The 12,857-nt window shown below is 37.2% G+C and overlaps 1 protein-coding gene across 4 annotated transcripts in view; it reads right to left on the bottom strand.

Moving 5' to 3' along the window:
• The window catches only part of PPP1R9A (protein phosphatase 1 regulatory subunit 9A), a 326,308-nt gene that overhangs the window by 49,927 nt on the left and 263,524 nt on the right, over nt 1-12,857 (bottom strand). For all 4 annotated transcript variants that reach the window (XM_060157051.1, XM_060157050.1, XM_060157052.1 and 1 more), the window contains exons 9-10: nt 11,538-11,634; nt 10,665-10,836 (exon numbers count right to left, since the gene is read on the bottom strand). In XM_060157051.1, coding sequence (XP_060013034.1) covers nt 10,665-10,836; nt 11,538-11,634 — 269 coding nt within the window. The remainder of the gene's footprint in view (nt 1-10,664; nt 10,837-11,537; nt 11,635-12,857) is intronic.

Raw genomic sequence — 12,857 nt, 5'->3', positions numbered from 1 at the left:
AGGGAAACACAAAGACAACACATAGTTACAGCCTCAGCAGAAAATAATTTCTTGGAGGAGTCCAAACACCTCATGAACTTCCTTATCGATGTAAATGTCTGGCTGGTGCTGGCTTTTTTTTTCTTACAAATCTTAAACTAATATTTTAAGCCTAAAAATTTTTTGTGGTTTTTCTCATTCTCATCTTTTAATTATGCTACTTAATACTTTTTATTTTAAAATATTTTATTTATGCAAAATAGTATACCATATATGTAAGTCATATAGAAATAGAAGGGGGAAAAAAAGACACCCATGTACCTACTATCAAGCCTAAGAAACAAAATTAGTACTTTTGAAGCCCTCTCTATGTCCCGTTCCTAGTTATAACCCCTGTTTTTTTCTCCTAGTTATTCCACAAAAGTATCTCTAAAGAATATACTGATTAATTTTGCTTGCTTTTAAACTTTATACACATGGTAATGAACTGTACATAATATTCTTCAAATCATTTTTTTCGTTTGCTCAACATTATGTTGAAAGGTTTGACTAGAATTACCTTTTTACTGTAGCTATTATGAATGATGTTGCTGTGTATTTTTGAACATGTCTCCTGGTACACAACAAGAATTTCTGGAGAGCATATATATACACAGGAGTGAACTTATTGGGCCATAGAATTTGTACATCTTCCATTTTACTAGATAATATCAAATTGTTTTAACAAAATAGTTGTATGAGTTTTCTCTTTTTCCCCTACATACTGGCTATCACATATTACTGTGAAACTTTATCTTTGCCAATCATTTTATTTTTATTAATGAGGTTGAATGTTTATTTATGTTCACCAATCTTTGGGTTTCCTCTTTTGTGAACAGATTGCTTATGTATTTTGTCCATTTTTCTGTTATGTTAGTTGTATTTTCTTATGATTGGGGTAAGTTTTAAGTATATTCTGGATAACGATAACCATCTTTTTTCTTAGTTACATGGGCTGTAAATATCTTCTCTCAATTTTTGGCTTCTCTTTCTATGTTTTTATAGTATCTTTTCATGATCAGATTTTCTTAATATTACTGTGGTCAAATTTATCAAACTTTTCTTATGATTTGGATTTTTTTGTGTTAAATAAGAGATCGCATAAGCATTCTCCTACATTTTCTTCTAAAAGTTATAAATGTTGCCTTTCATATTTGAGACTACAATCCATTTGAAATCTATTTCATGAATGAATTCTATTTCATGAGATCCAATTTCATTTTTTTCCATTTGAATCATCAATTTTCCCAGACATTTGTTAGTCCATCCTTGCCCCACTAATCTGCAATGTCAGTTTTGTATCATTCTCAAACTAACATGAATGGATCAGTCTGTTTCGGACTCTATTCTGTTGCACTGGTCTACCTGTCAATTGCTCAGATTACACTACACTGTCTTAATACTATTGCTTTACAATGAATCTAAGCATCTGAAAGAACAAGTTCCCTCACCTTGGTTTTCTTCAGGAGTATCTTGACTATTCTGGGTCAAGTTGTTCTTCCACCTACATTTTAGAACAACTTGTCATGTTCCAAAAAAAAAAACAAACAAAAAAAAACCCTGTTCAGATTCTGATGGAAACTGTATGGAATACATAGATTAATTTGGCATAATATCATTTTTACAGTATTCAGGCTTCCTATCTCTTTTGATTTATATGGGTCTTCCTGAATGTCTTTTCATGGGTCTTGAGCTTCTTTTGTTAAATTCATACTAGCTACCTTATATTTTTTGTTGCTATCATAAATGGTAGCTTGTAAAAAATTACGTTTTTTGGGACTTCCCTGGTGGTACAGTGGTTAAGAATCCGCCTGCCAATGCAGGGCATACGGGTTCGAGCCCTGGTCCAGGAAGATCCCACATGCCACGGAGCAACTAAGCCCGTGCGCCCAAACTACTGAGCCTGCGCTCTAGAGCCCGCAAACCACAAGTACTGAAGCCCGCGCGCCTAGAGCCGGTGCTCCGCAGCAAGGGAAGCCACTGCAATGAGAAGCCCAAGCACCGCAATGAAGAGTAGCCCCCGCTCACCGCAACTAGAGGAAAGCCCGCACGTAGCAACAAAGACCCAACACAGCCAAAAATAAATAAATAAATAAATTTATATTTTAAGAAGTTACGTTTTTTGTTTGTCAGAGTTGACTGATGTCTTATGATTCTAAGAGCCATCCACCCTGCTAAATTCTTAATTCTAATAACCTGTAGGCTCGAGTTTTTTTATGTATTCAATTTTATTATCTGTGAATAATGATAGTTTTGCCTCTTTTCACTCCTTATATTTTTTTTATCTCTTTTGCTTGTCTACTACTTGCTAGGACCTCTAGGATAACATTGAATAGATGTGGTAATAAACATTTAGTGGGGGACTTCCCTGGTGGCACAGTGGTTCAGAATCCGCCTGCCAATGCAGGGGACATAGGTTTGAGCCCTGGTACAGGAACATCCCACATGACGCGAAGCAACTAGGCCCGTGAGCCACAACTACTGAGCCTGCACTCTAGAGCCCGTGAGCCACAACTACTGAGCCCGCACTCTAGAGCCCGTGAGCCACAACTACTGAGCCCGCGTGCCACAACTACTGAAGCCTGCGCACCTAGAGCCCGTGCTCCACAACAAGAGAAGCCACCACAGTGAGAAGCCCGTGCACCACAACGAACAGTAGCCCCTGCTCACTGCAACTAGAGAAAGCCCGCATGCAGCAACGAAGACCCAGTGCAGCCAAGAATAAATAAATAAATAAATTTATTAAAAAAAAAATTTAGTGGTGAAATGTTAAAAATATTCTTAATTTTAAAGGAAATTCTTGATTTTAACATTTGACCACTAAATATGATGATTGATAGAGACTTTTGTTAGCCTCACATAACAAGTTAAGAAAGTTCCTATGTATTTCTAGCTTAATAAACTTTTTACCATGAATAACTGTTCAACTTTATTGTTTGTCTTCATCTAATAAAATGATTATATACATTTTTCCTCTAGTTAATGTGTGAATTACATGAGTTTTAAAATGTTGAACCAACTTTGTGTTTCTTACATAGACACAGTTGGTCATGATAATATATATGTAGACTTTAAAATACATTTCTGGATTCAACATTTACCTTTGTGAACAAGTAGGTTTTTTTTTTTTAAATAAAGAGAATTCTGGCCAGCCAGTGGGCGTTCACTCCGCTCATCTGAGAGTAGAGGAGGAACTCTATTCCAGAACACAATAATGTTAGTTTAAACCTCAGAAACCTGTATTAACCCCATATCCATCCTAACTGTTAAATATACAGATCTATACTACATTAGCTACACAGAAAACCATACTCAAGGCATTTGCCAGGGAGTATAACCTCTAACTTACTGACAATTTATATTTATTAAAAGCTCACAAAGAACTACAACACTTGTATAAAAAGTGTATAAAAAGTGTTTTCTTGTTTTTAAGAAAAAACAAATCCCCAACGCTTTGAGGATTTTTACCAACTCTTTACTCAGTAATGCAGGTCACGCTCCAATTATGGAAGATATTTTTTTATGCTTAGTTGCAGTAAGGACTCATTCCCAAACAAAACAAGTCATGACTTCACATGGAACCAATAACTGGATTTTTTTTAATAAAAAGAAGACTGGCAAAAAAGCTTGCCCATTCAATTTCAAATATTGGTTATAAGGTATAGCCACTGATATTCTTTCATGTTTAGAAATTCTTTGTCATTATTCAAAAAATGCTGTTGTTTTATTTTGCGGTACGCGGACCTCTCACTGTTGTGGCCTCTCCCGTTGCGGAGCACAGGCTCCGGACGCGCAGGCTCAGTGGCCATGGCTCACGGGCCCAGCCACTCTGCGGCATGTGGGATCCTCCTGAACCGGGGCACAAACCCGTGTCCCCTGCATCGGCAGGCGGACTCTCAACCACTGCGCCACCAGGGAAGCCCCCCAAAATGTTTTTAATCATGTTAATAAACTTGTTTACAAACAAACAACCCCCCCACAACAGTTGAATGGGGACATCTTAATGAATAGTCAATCCATCCTCTCCAGCAAATATTCTAAATTTTATCTGTAGGTAACCACACAAAGAATAAAGTTAATATAGGAAAAAGTAAATAAGAAAAGAAATCCCCACTTGATTAATCCAAAAGAAGGCAAGAAAGCAGATAAAAAGAACAAAGGAAGATTTTTTGTTAGATTAGAAACAAATAGTAAGATGTTAGATTTAAACTCAATATATCAGTAAATAAATTAAATAGCAACGTTCTAAATGCATCTTAAAGACTGAGAAAATTTTTTAAAAGCAAGATTGAGACTGTAATAGAAATAAACAACTAGCCATTGCTTATAAAAGACATGGAAAATTTGCAGTAAAAGAATGGAAAAAGATACCACACAAACACTTACTAAAAGAAAGCTGATACAGCTCTTCAAATCTCAAACAAAATCAATAACAAGGTGAACTACTAGAAATAAAGAGGGACATTTCCTAATGATCAGAGGTCAATCTACCAAGAAGGTATAATGATTCTAAATTGTATGTATCCATTAACATCACCTCAAACACATAAAGCAAAACCCGACATAACCAAAAGAAGAAACAGATAAATCTACAATTATAGTGTTATTTTTTGATGCATCTCCCTCAGTAACACATTCTAGAAGTTCTGAATATGGTTAACAAATTTGACCTGACATACATGACAGAGCACCTGAGCACCAACCTAGGTCAACAGAGAGCTAAGTACCGTCATTTCTTATACATCCTCTCCTCTCAGTAATTTAAATTGCTTTTACTGAACAGTACATTGTATATTTATGTGATGCCATTAGTCCACACTGAGGTTCCCTGTGTGAAAATGCCCTAATACAATCATCAGTGGATCTACTGTAAGGATGTTATCAATATTAATATCACTGCTCCAAATCATGCATTATTTGTACCAGTAGTTATACTTCTCTTGAGCAGATGGTTTATCTTAATCTTATGAACACTATGTAGAATGTAATGGACCAGGGTTTCCATCTCCTTCTGATGACTAGAAAGTTTACAGCCAAATTAAAGACTTAGCTTCAGAAATAATATAAATATGGTATATACACTTGTAGCATCATATCTGGTTCTACTCTGTCCTCAGCCTCATTGTTCTCCTTTATCTTGCCACTTTCAATTCACTCTATCCTGTCATATAAAGGTGTCGCTCCAAGTTATTTCTAGACAGTGCATGATGAATGAAATATAAGAATTTAAAAACACACAGGTGGTGAAAAAGGCAAATACCCTTAATGGCAGTTGTTTACTTCCCCTTGCTCTTTCTGATAAAGACTTTATTTAAATATGAGTAAGTTACAAAAAAAGATTCAATTCAGGAAAATCAGATTCAGTGCAAACCAATAAGCTAACAAATGGGTCACAATAAGCAAATACCATACGATAGGGCCTACTGACCAAAGAATTAGCTGGCCTGAATGTCTAAGCAGGCTCAGAGTTCTACTGATATGTCCACAAATCTCAGGTTTGGGACGATGCTTACTGGGTTCAGGATTCAAATGTGGACTACTATCTAAGATCTACTTTTAAGAAATCTGGGGCCTGAGACTTCCCTGGTGGTGCAGTGGTTAAGAATCTGCCTGCCAGTGCAGGCGACACAGGTTCGAGCCCTGGTCCAGGAAGATCTCACATGCTGCGGAGCAACTAGGCCTGTGTGCCACAACTACCAAGCCTGCACTCTAGAGCCCATGAGCCACAACTACTGAGCCGTGTGCCACAACTACTGAAGACCTTGTGCCTAGAGCCGGTGCTCCGCAACAAGAGAAGCCACTGCAATGAGAAGCCTGCACACCACTACGAAGAGTAGCCTCCACTCACCGCAACTAGAGAAAGCCCGTGGGTAGCAATGAAGATCCAATGCAGCCAAAATAAATAAATAAATAAAAATTAAAAAAAAAAAAAAGAAACCTGGGGTCTTATTGCAACAGCTGAACCATTTTGTGGAAAAAGAGTAAGGGAAAAGAGAAACAGCAAGAAGATATTATTTTCATTATCATTATGCTCCTTTCTCTAGGATATTCTTAAATTACCTAAAAAGTAGCTAAGAAATATTTTTATTTTTAAAGATATTGGGATTGGGACTTTCCTGGTTGTTCCGTGGTAAAGAATCTGCCTTCCAATGCAGGGGACGTGGGTTCGATCCCTGGTTAGGGAACTAAGATCCCATGTGCCGCGGGGCAACTAAGCCCGTGCGCCACAGCTACTGAGCTTGCGTCTCTCACTAGAGAGCCTGCATGCCACAAACTACAGAACCGAAGCACCCTGGAGCCTGCGCACCACAACTAGAGAAAAGAAAACCCGCACAATGCAACTAGAGAGAAGCCCGCAAGCCACAACGAAAGATCCTGCATGCCGTAACTAAGACCCGATGCAGCCAAACATAAATAAATAAATAAATAACAAATCTTAAAAAAAAAAAATATCAGGATTGACTAATTCCAGCCACAATTTATTATGAAAGTCTCGACTTTCCTATAATCCTCTATCTTGCAATTTAAGTCTTTTTTCTTCTTACACAGTTCTCATTAGAGTTAAGAAATAGTAAGTAACTAAAAGAACTAAGGATAAAATGCTTTATATACCATCTTCCATGTTCATACTTTGGAGAAGATAACTTGCAGTGTTATCTAATCAGTGCCCCACTGGCTGAGTAGATGGGTGTGAAATAAAAGAAGCATTTGGTACTAATGCCCAAACTTCAAAGGGATCCTTGAATTACACTTACAAACCTAGCAGTGACCCAGTTCCTGTTATGCCTCAAAACTATTAACGGTATTGCTTTGGATTTCCTGACTTCCTATGATTTCAGCCTTTTCTGGGGGCAAAGAGTTCCTATCAGTTGTCTAGGAGAAGCAGCAGACTCCAGAAAACCAGTACAGTTCAGTTGAATAGTTAAGAAAATGGGCTGTGGAGCTGGATGAGTCCAGCTCCTGGTTCTACCTCTTGCTCATTGAGTGACCTTGGAGAGACGGTTTAATTTCTGCATCTGAAGTTTCCTGATCTGTAAAATGGGATGACAGCAATACTACTTCTTAGGGTTGTTGTGAGGATTAAATGAATTGCTGTAACTTAAAACACTGCCTGGCCCGTAGAAACACTACATCAGTTCCCAAGAATAATTTTTTTAAGTGAAGTATGGTTGATTTACAATATTGTGTTAAAGTATTGTTTGTTATCACTATTGCTGACTTTGCAAATGTTATCTTTTTCCATTAAAAGAGTTTTTAATTTCTGAGAAAAAACAAAACTGTTAATGGGTCACAATGCTTACAGAATTAAGTATAAGCTCTTCTTCCGGCATCCAAAGACTACTTTTACTCCAAGAACACCCTATGACACACTTTTAACATAAGGTCCCACTTTTAACATAAGGTCTATGAATCAGGAAAAAAATTATTCTAATTTTATTCACTTTTTTCTCTTCTTCAAACTCCCTCTCATCTCTTAAAATATTTCTATCATCTATTTGTTTCATACCAAACCCTTCACCTGCCTCAGGAAGAGCATGGTATTTAAGTGAGTTTTTTTAGAGAAGTTAATCAAACTACGACTACAACCCTTTTTCCTACCAGGATCTCTCTAACATGCCTGTTTTCTGCTCTTTTTCTAATCCTGACTTGAATATCTGATTGGCCACAGACATTTCTAGTCACTTCAGGGCCTTCGGATACAAGGTAGAGAACTCTTATACAGACCAGCATTACTCAGACACTAAGAAATTATAAATATGAAACATGGCAGTGGGACAAAACTGTCATTTTTCACATCCTGGAACACATGTAAACTAGTATCTGACCAGCATACTGGTGTAAACTAGAAGGAATTTAGCGTTTGTTTCATCTCTTGGTGAAAAGAAATTGTTATAGTTGCTTTACGGATTTTAAGAAAAAAGTATCAGAATGTGTTAAATAATATATTTGTATATATAATCTCCCAACATTTTTTTTTTTGGCGACCAGGGATTGAACCTGGGGCCCTCAGCAGTGAGAGCGTAGAGTCCTAACCACTGGACCTCCATGGAATTCCCAATCTGTCAACATTTTAATGAGATACTTGAGTAGGCTTAGTTTATAGAAAGAACCATACATATGATGTTTGGATATAAATTTAACTGTGGCAAATTTTTGCATGGTTTGAAAAATGGTTTTATCACTCTAAAATGTACAATAATTTAATATCGAGAGTCACATAATTAATCCATCCCCAGTTGGGACTCTCGTTCCTAGAAGAACATGAGTTCTTGTGAAGAAGCAGCTGCTTACATGCTCTTCCTTTCCTCCTCTTACCTTTCTGCCTCCTTCACTCTCTCCTTCCTTTTCTTTCACATTTCATTCTAACATAGATTTTCACTGGCCTATAACTGATAATCCTTTTGCTTCAGAGCTGCCTCAGACCCAGAAAGATGCTAAACCACTCATCCTATCAATAAAACACTCCAGTGCTTGGAAAACAAATCAGAACTGGACAGTCCACAGGAGGTGGAGAGGTAAAGCACTGCACCTCAAGGGCGCAGACTAGTAGAACTGACTTCAACCGCTGTACCCATCCTGTAGCAAAAAGGTGTGTGTTGCGGGGGAGGGTGATCATTAAATACCAAATGGCTTGCGTTTGGGCCGCTGCTTTACTTCCTTTTCTGAACCTCTAGGACTTCAGCGTTCCCTAGCAACAGAAGCAAAGGATCACTTTAGAAAAGTGCTTTCCAGAGCATTCCTATCTAGCTACTGACCAAGCCATTTTAGTTTATGTGATCAAGCAACTGAAATTCAAGGAGATTTATCACTGACTGTCCTCGGCAGCAAAACTGGAAGAGTACCGCTTGATATGTATGCTACTAATGTCTGAGATGACTGATTCTACCTCTACTGCACAAGCATGGATTGGTTTCAGGAAGAATTAGTAGTCTCTGCATCTCACCGTGAACCGACAGTGTTGCTAGGGAAACTGATAATTATGTGGCAAAATGGAGGGTGTAGAAGAGAAGAAAAAGGGTTCAGAAGAAATGTAAGGTTTTAATCCAAATCAGCATGTTTATAGTATAGTTTGCTGATATTCTGTAGTAATATAATTTAATAAATACCATTAATTATATGTTTGACAGGATACAGATTTCTGAACTAAAAGAAATGAACAGAAATGAATTAGATTCTGGAAAGCTACTGGTTACTGATCATACTTTGTGTATGGCATAGCAGGAATATGTATTTATTATAAACTATGACGAATTTGAAGAATTAAAATATTCAAAAAGGTGAAAAAAACACATTGATTTGATTTCTGACTTTTTAAAGAAAACAATCTTATCCAGTTCCAGATATAAAAATTGTAACTCCATAAAAGCTCTAATAAAATTTCTTTTTTTCACCTCAAACACCCTTGAGGGTGGAGAAGAAAGAAGTGTTGCCATTTTGATGTTATACATAGTAAAAAACCAAGCCAGAGAAGTTGAATGACCTTCCTAAAGTCACATACCTCTTCAGTTAGTGGTAATGTTGGTGCTAAATACTCTTCTTTAACTGCCTGGGAGGCATTATTTACAGATTATGTCTTAGTAAGGGAAAACACAGCAAAAGGATATAAACTTAGTGAACAGATGCAAATCTCTAAATACCACTTTACTTTTAAAAGAAAATTTCCAATACTTTTCACTTTCAACGGCTAAGAGTTTAGTTCTGAAAGTTAATGATATGATATAAACACTTGTTTATCAGGAAAATCTCATTGGAGACATTTTAATATGTGCGAAAGAGCATCAAAGAATTAAACAGCTCATTAGTGATCACAGTTTTACTGCATGTCAGACCACTGCCTGTGAGTTGTCAGTCCCTTCACAACAATGCTGCCACATGACATTCTTTTATTTTCACTTTTTCTAAGGTCTACTAGGTACCTATTTTAAAAGATGAAATAAAAAGTTTTATGTCCGCCTGTGCATTTATTGTTATAAATTCTTATACATTCTCTAATTTATAAATACACTATACGTATTAAAACATTCATACACATTCTTATACACACAGTCTATGCACGGGCGTGCGTGAGGGAAGCAAATAAGTGATTTATTTATGGTTGGTGTATGAAAGAAGACAGCCATTCACAATACAAAATGCTTCCCGTGTTCTGGTCTGATTTGGTCTCTGACAGGAAAGAATGAGACGTATACACAGGACATCGAGGTAAAAGCAGAAAAGTACACAGAACTTCTTAGTGAATTCCAAGTGCTAGAAGTCAGCCTTCTGATGTTATGAAAAAGGTCTTCTTTCTAGGGACTTAAAAATCACTCATTTTAAGCCTTACTAATTAATACTTAAGTAGTGTAACTCACCCTATATGGGACGAGCTATCAGTTTAAGGCAGTTTATTAAGCTTATCAATTTTATGGTGGTTTAAAAATAATATCTGACTTGTCCGATTTGGAATTTTGTTAATTCTTTACATCAAAGATTTATTTTTGATAAGATGAGAGAAAAATTATAACTTCCTATTTTGATAAGCCCGTTTTTCTTTCCCACAGCAGGAAGACTTTTTCAACTTTTAAATCTCTGAGTTAAAAAAAGAAGAATGTAAGGCCAAATTTTACAGTCATTAAAAACATTTTTTATGGTTAGGTTAAACAAACCTTGACTTAGGCCATCCTGACAAGGTGTCTGCTTGACATCCAAGTTCTCCAAGGTATCTCCTTTAGAGACCTCACTAAGAGATGTTCTTCTCTCAAAGATGTTGTTGTTATTGTTAACCTGAGTCCCATTTTGCTTCAGTAGCCTGAACACCTCAGCTTCCAAATCTCTAATCTAAGAGAGAAAAAAAATATCCATTCATGAAACCCTAAATCAGCACTTCTCTCCAAGCACTAGGCAAAACTACCCTATTCTTTTTTTTAATTTTATTAAAATATAGTCGATTTACAACGTTGTGTTTAATTTCTGCTATTTAGCAAAGTGACTCAGTTATACATATATATATATCCTTTTCAAATTCTTTTCCATTATGGTTTACCACAGGATATTGAACATAGTTCCCTGTGCTATACAGTAAGACCTTGCTGTTCATCCAACCTATATATAATAGCTTGCTTCTGCTAATCCCAAACCCCCAGTCCTTCCCTCCTCAACCCTCCCGTCTCTTTGGCAACCACAAGTCTATTCTCTATGTCTGTAAGTCTGTTTTTGTTTCATAGATATGTTCATTTGTGTTGTATTTTAGATTCCACAGGTAAGTGATATCATATGGTATTTGTCTTTCTCTTTCTGACTTACTTCACTTAGTGTGATAATCTCTATTATTTCATTCTTTTTAATGGCTGAGTAGTAGTCCATTGTATACATGTACCACATCTTCTTTATCCATTCATCTGTCAATGGACATTTAGGTTGTTTTCACATCTTGGCTATTGTAAATAGTGCTGCTATGAACATGGGGGTGCATGTATCTTTTCAAATTATACTTTTGTCTGGCTGCCCTATTACTCAGTGGCTTTGAGCATATAACTCACCCGTACTTGCAGGCCTTGAACTTCCACAAGATGAGCTTTTTCCAAATCTTCTATTTTCTTTCTTTCTGCTTCCTGTCTTTTGATGAAATCAAGTTCTCTTAAGAAGAAAATAATAGATCTCATTGCATTAAACACTCAACAAATGAGGAAATGTAAAAATTCCCGTCAGAAGCAATGAACTGCACAGTGAAATAAATAACTAGACAGCTGTTTAAATAAACAAAACTCAATCACAGAGAAAAGGTATCTAGTAATGAAAGCAAATAAAATGTCTTAATGGGGGCTTCCCTGGTGGCACAGTGGCTGAGAGTCTGCCTGCCGATGCAGGGGACGCGGGTTCGTGCTCCGGTCCAGGAAGATCCCACATGCCGTGGAGTGGCTGGGCCCGTGAGCCATGGCCGCTGAGCCTGCGCGTCCGGAGCCTGTGCTCCGCAACGGGAGAAGCCACAACAGTGAGAGGCCCGCGTACCGCAAAAAAAAAAAAAAAACTTTTAATGGATTACAAAGTAAAGAAAAATGCTTTGATTCCACTTACTAAGATTTTCATCTGTAGCTCCTGACTCTAGAGCACCCGTTCATATTTAGATAGAAGCTACTGAACTAATGACCCATGTTGGATAATTTAGTGGAGATAATTACATGTCAAGTAGATATAATTCCACATTTATAAAGTCATTTACCTAGTAAACTGATGGAACTGGATGGTAAGAGTTTTAAAAAGATAATTATAATAAGATTGCTTCCTATAAATGGCAGTAGAGGGGCTGTTGGGTCAGAAACACTGAGGCGGAGCTGTCACTACATGCCTGAGGATAATATGGGGAGACGGAGAAATACCTCCATTTTAAAAGTCTGGAATGCAATATGCAAATTTGGTAGAATTTATTATAAAATTATTACATGAAATAGAGTTAGGTGTATTTTTGGTAAAAAGAGTTAAAATAGTGATGTACTGAATTCATGGTCATAAGAACAATTCTCCTCTTTCTAATACACTTCTTATAGCAATATCTTTTAAACATTACAAACATTATTTCCATGATAGGAAATAATAGTTACGGTGACTCTTACATATATGCTTAGGTTTTTAAAATTTTTTTGCAGTACGCGGGCCTCTCACTGCTGTGGCCTCTCCCGTTGTGGAGCACAGGCTCCAGACGCGCAGGCTCAGCGGCCATGGCTCACAGGCCCAGCCGCTCCGCGGCATGTGGGATCTTCCCGGACCGGGGCACGAACCTGTGTCGCCTGCATCAGCAGGCGGACCCTCAACCACTGTGCCACCAGGGAAGCCCTATGCTTAGCTTTTAAGGCTTGACGTAG

The sequence above is a fragment of the Lagenorhynchus albirostris genome, chromosome 8 (assembly GCF_949774975.1).
Source record: "Lagenorhynchus albirostris chromosome 8, mLagAlb1.1, whole genome shotgun sequence".
In the NCBI taxonomy this organism is placed as follows: domain Eukaryota; kingdom Metazoa; phylum Chordata; class Mammalia; order Artiodactyla; family Delphinidae; genus Lagenorhynchus; species Lagenorhynchus albirostris.
This window is presented reverse-complemented; position numbering and strand designations above follow the sequence as displayed.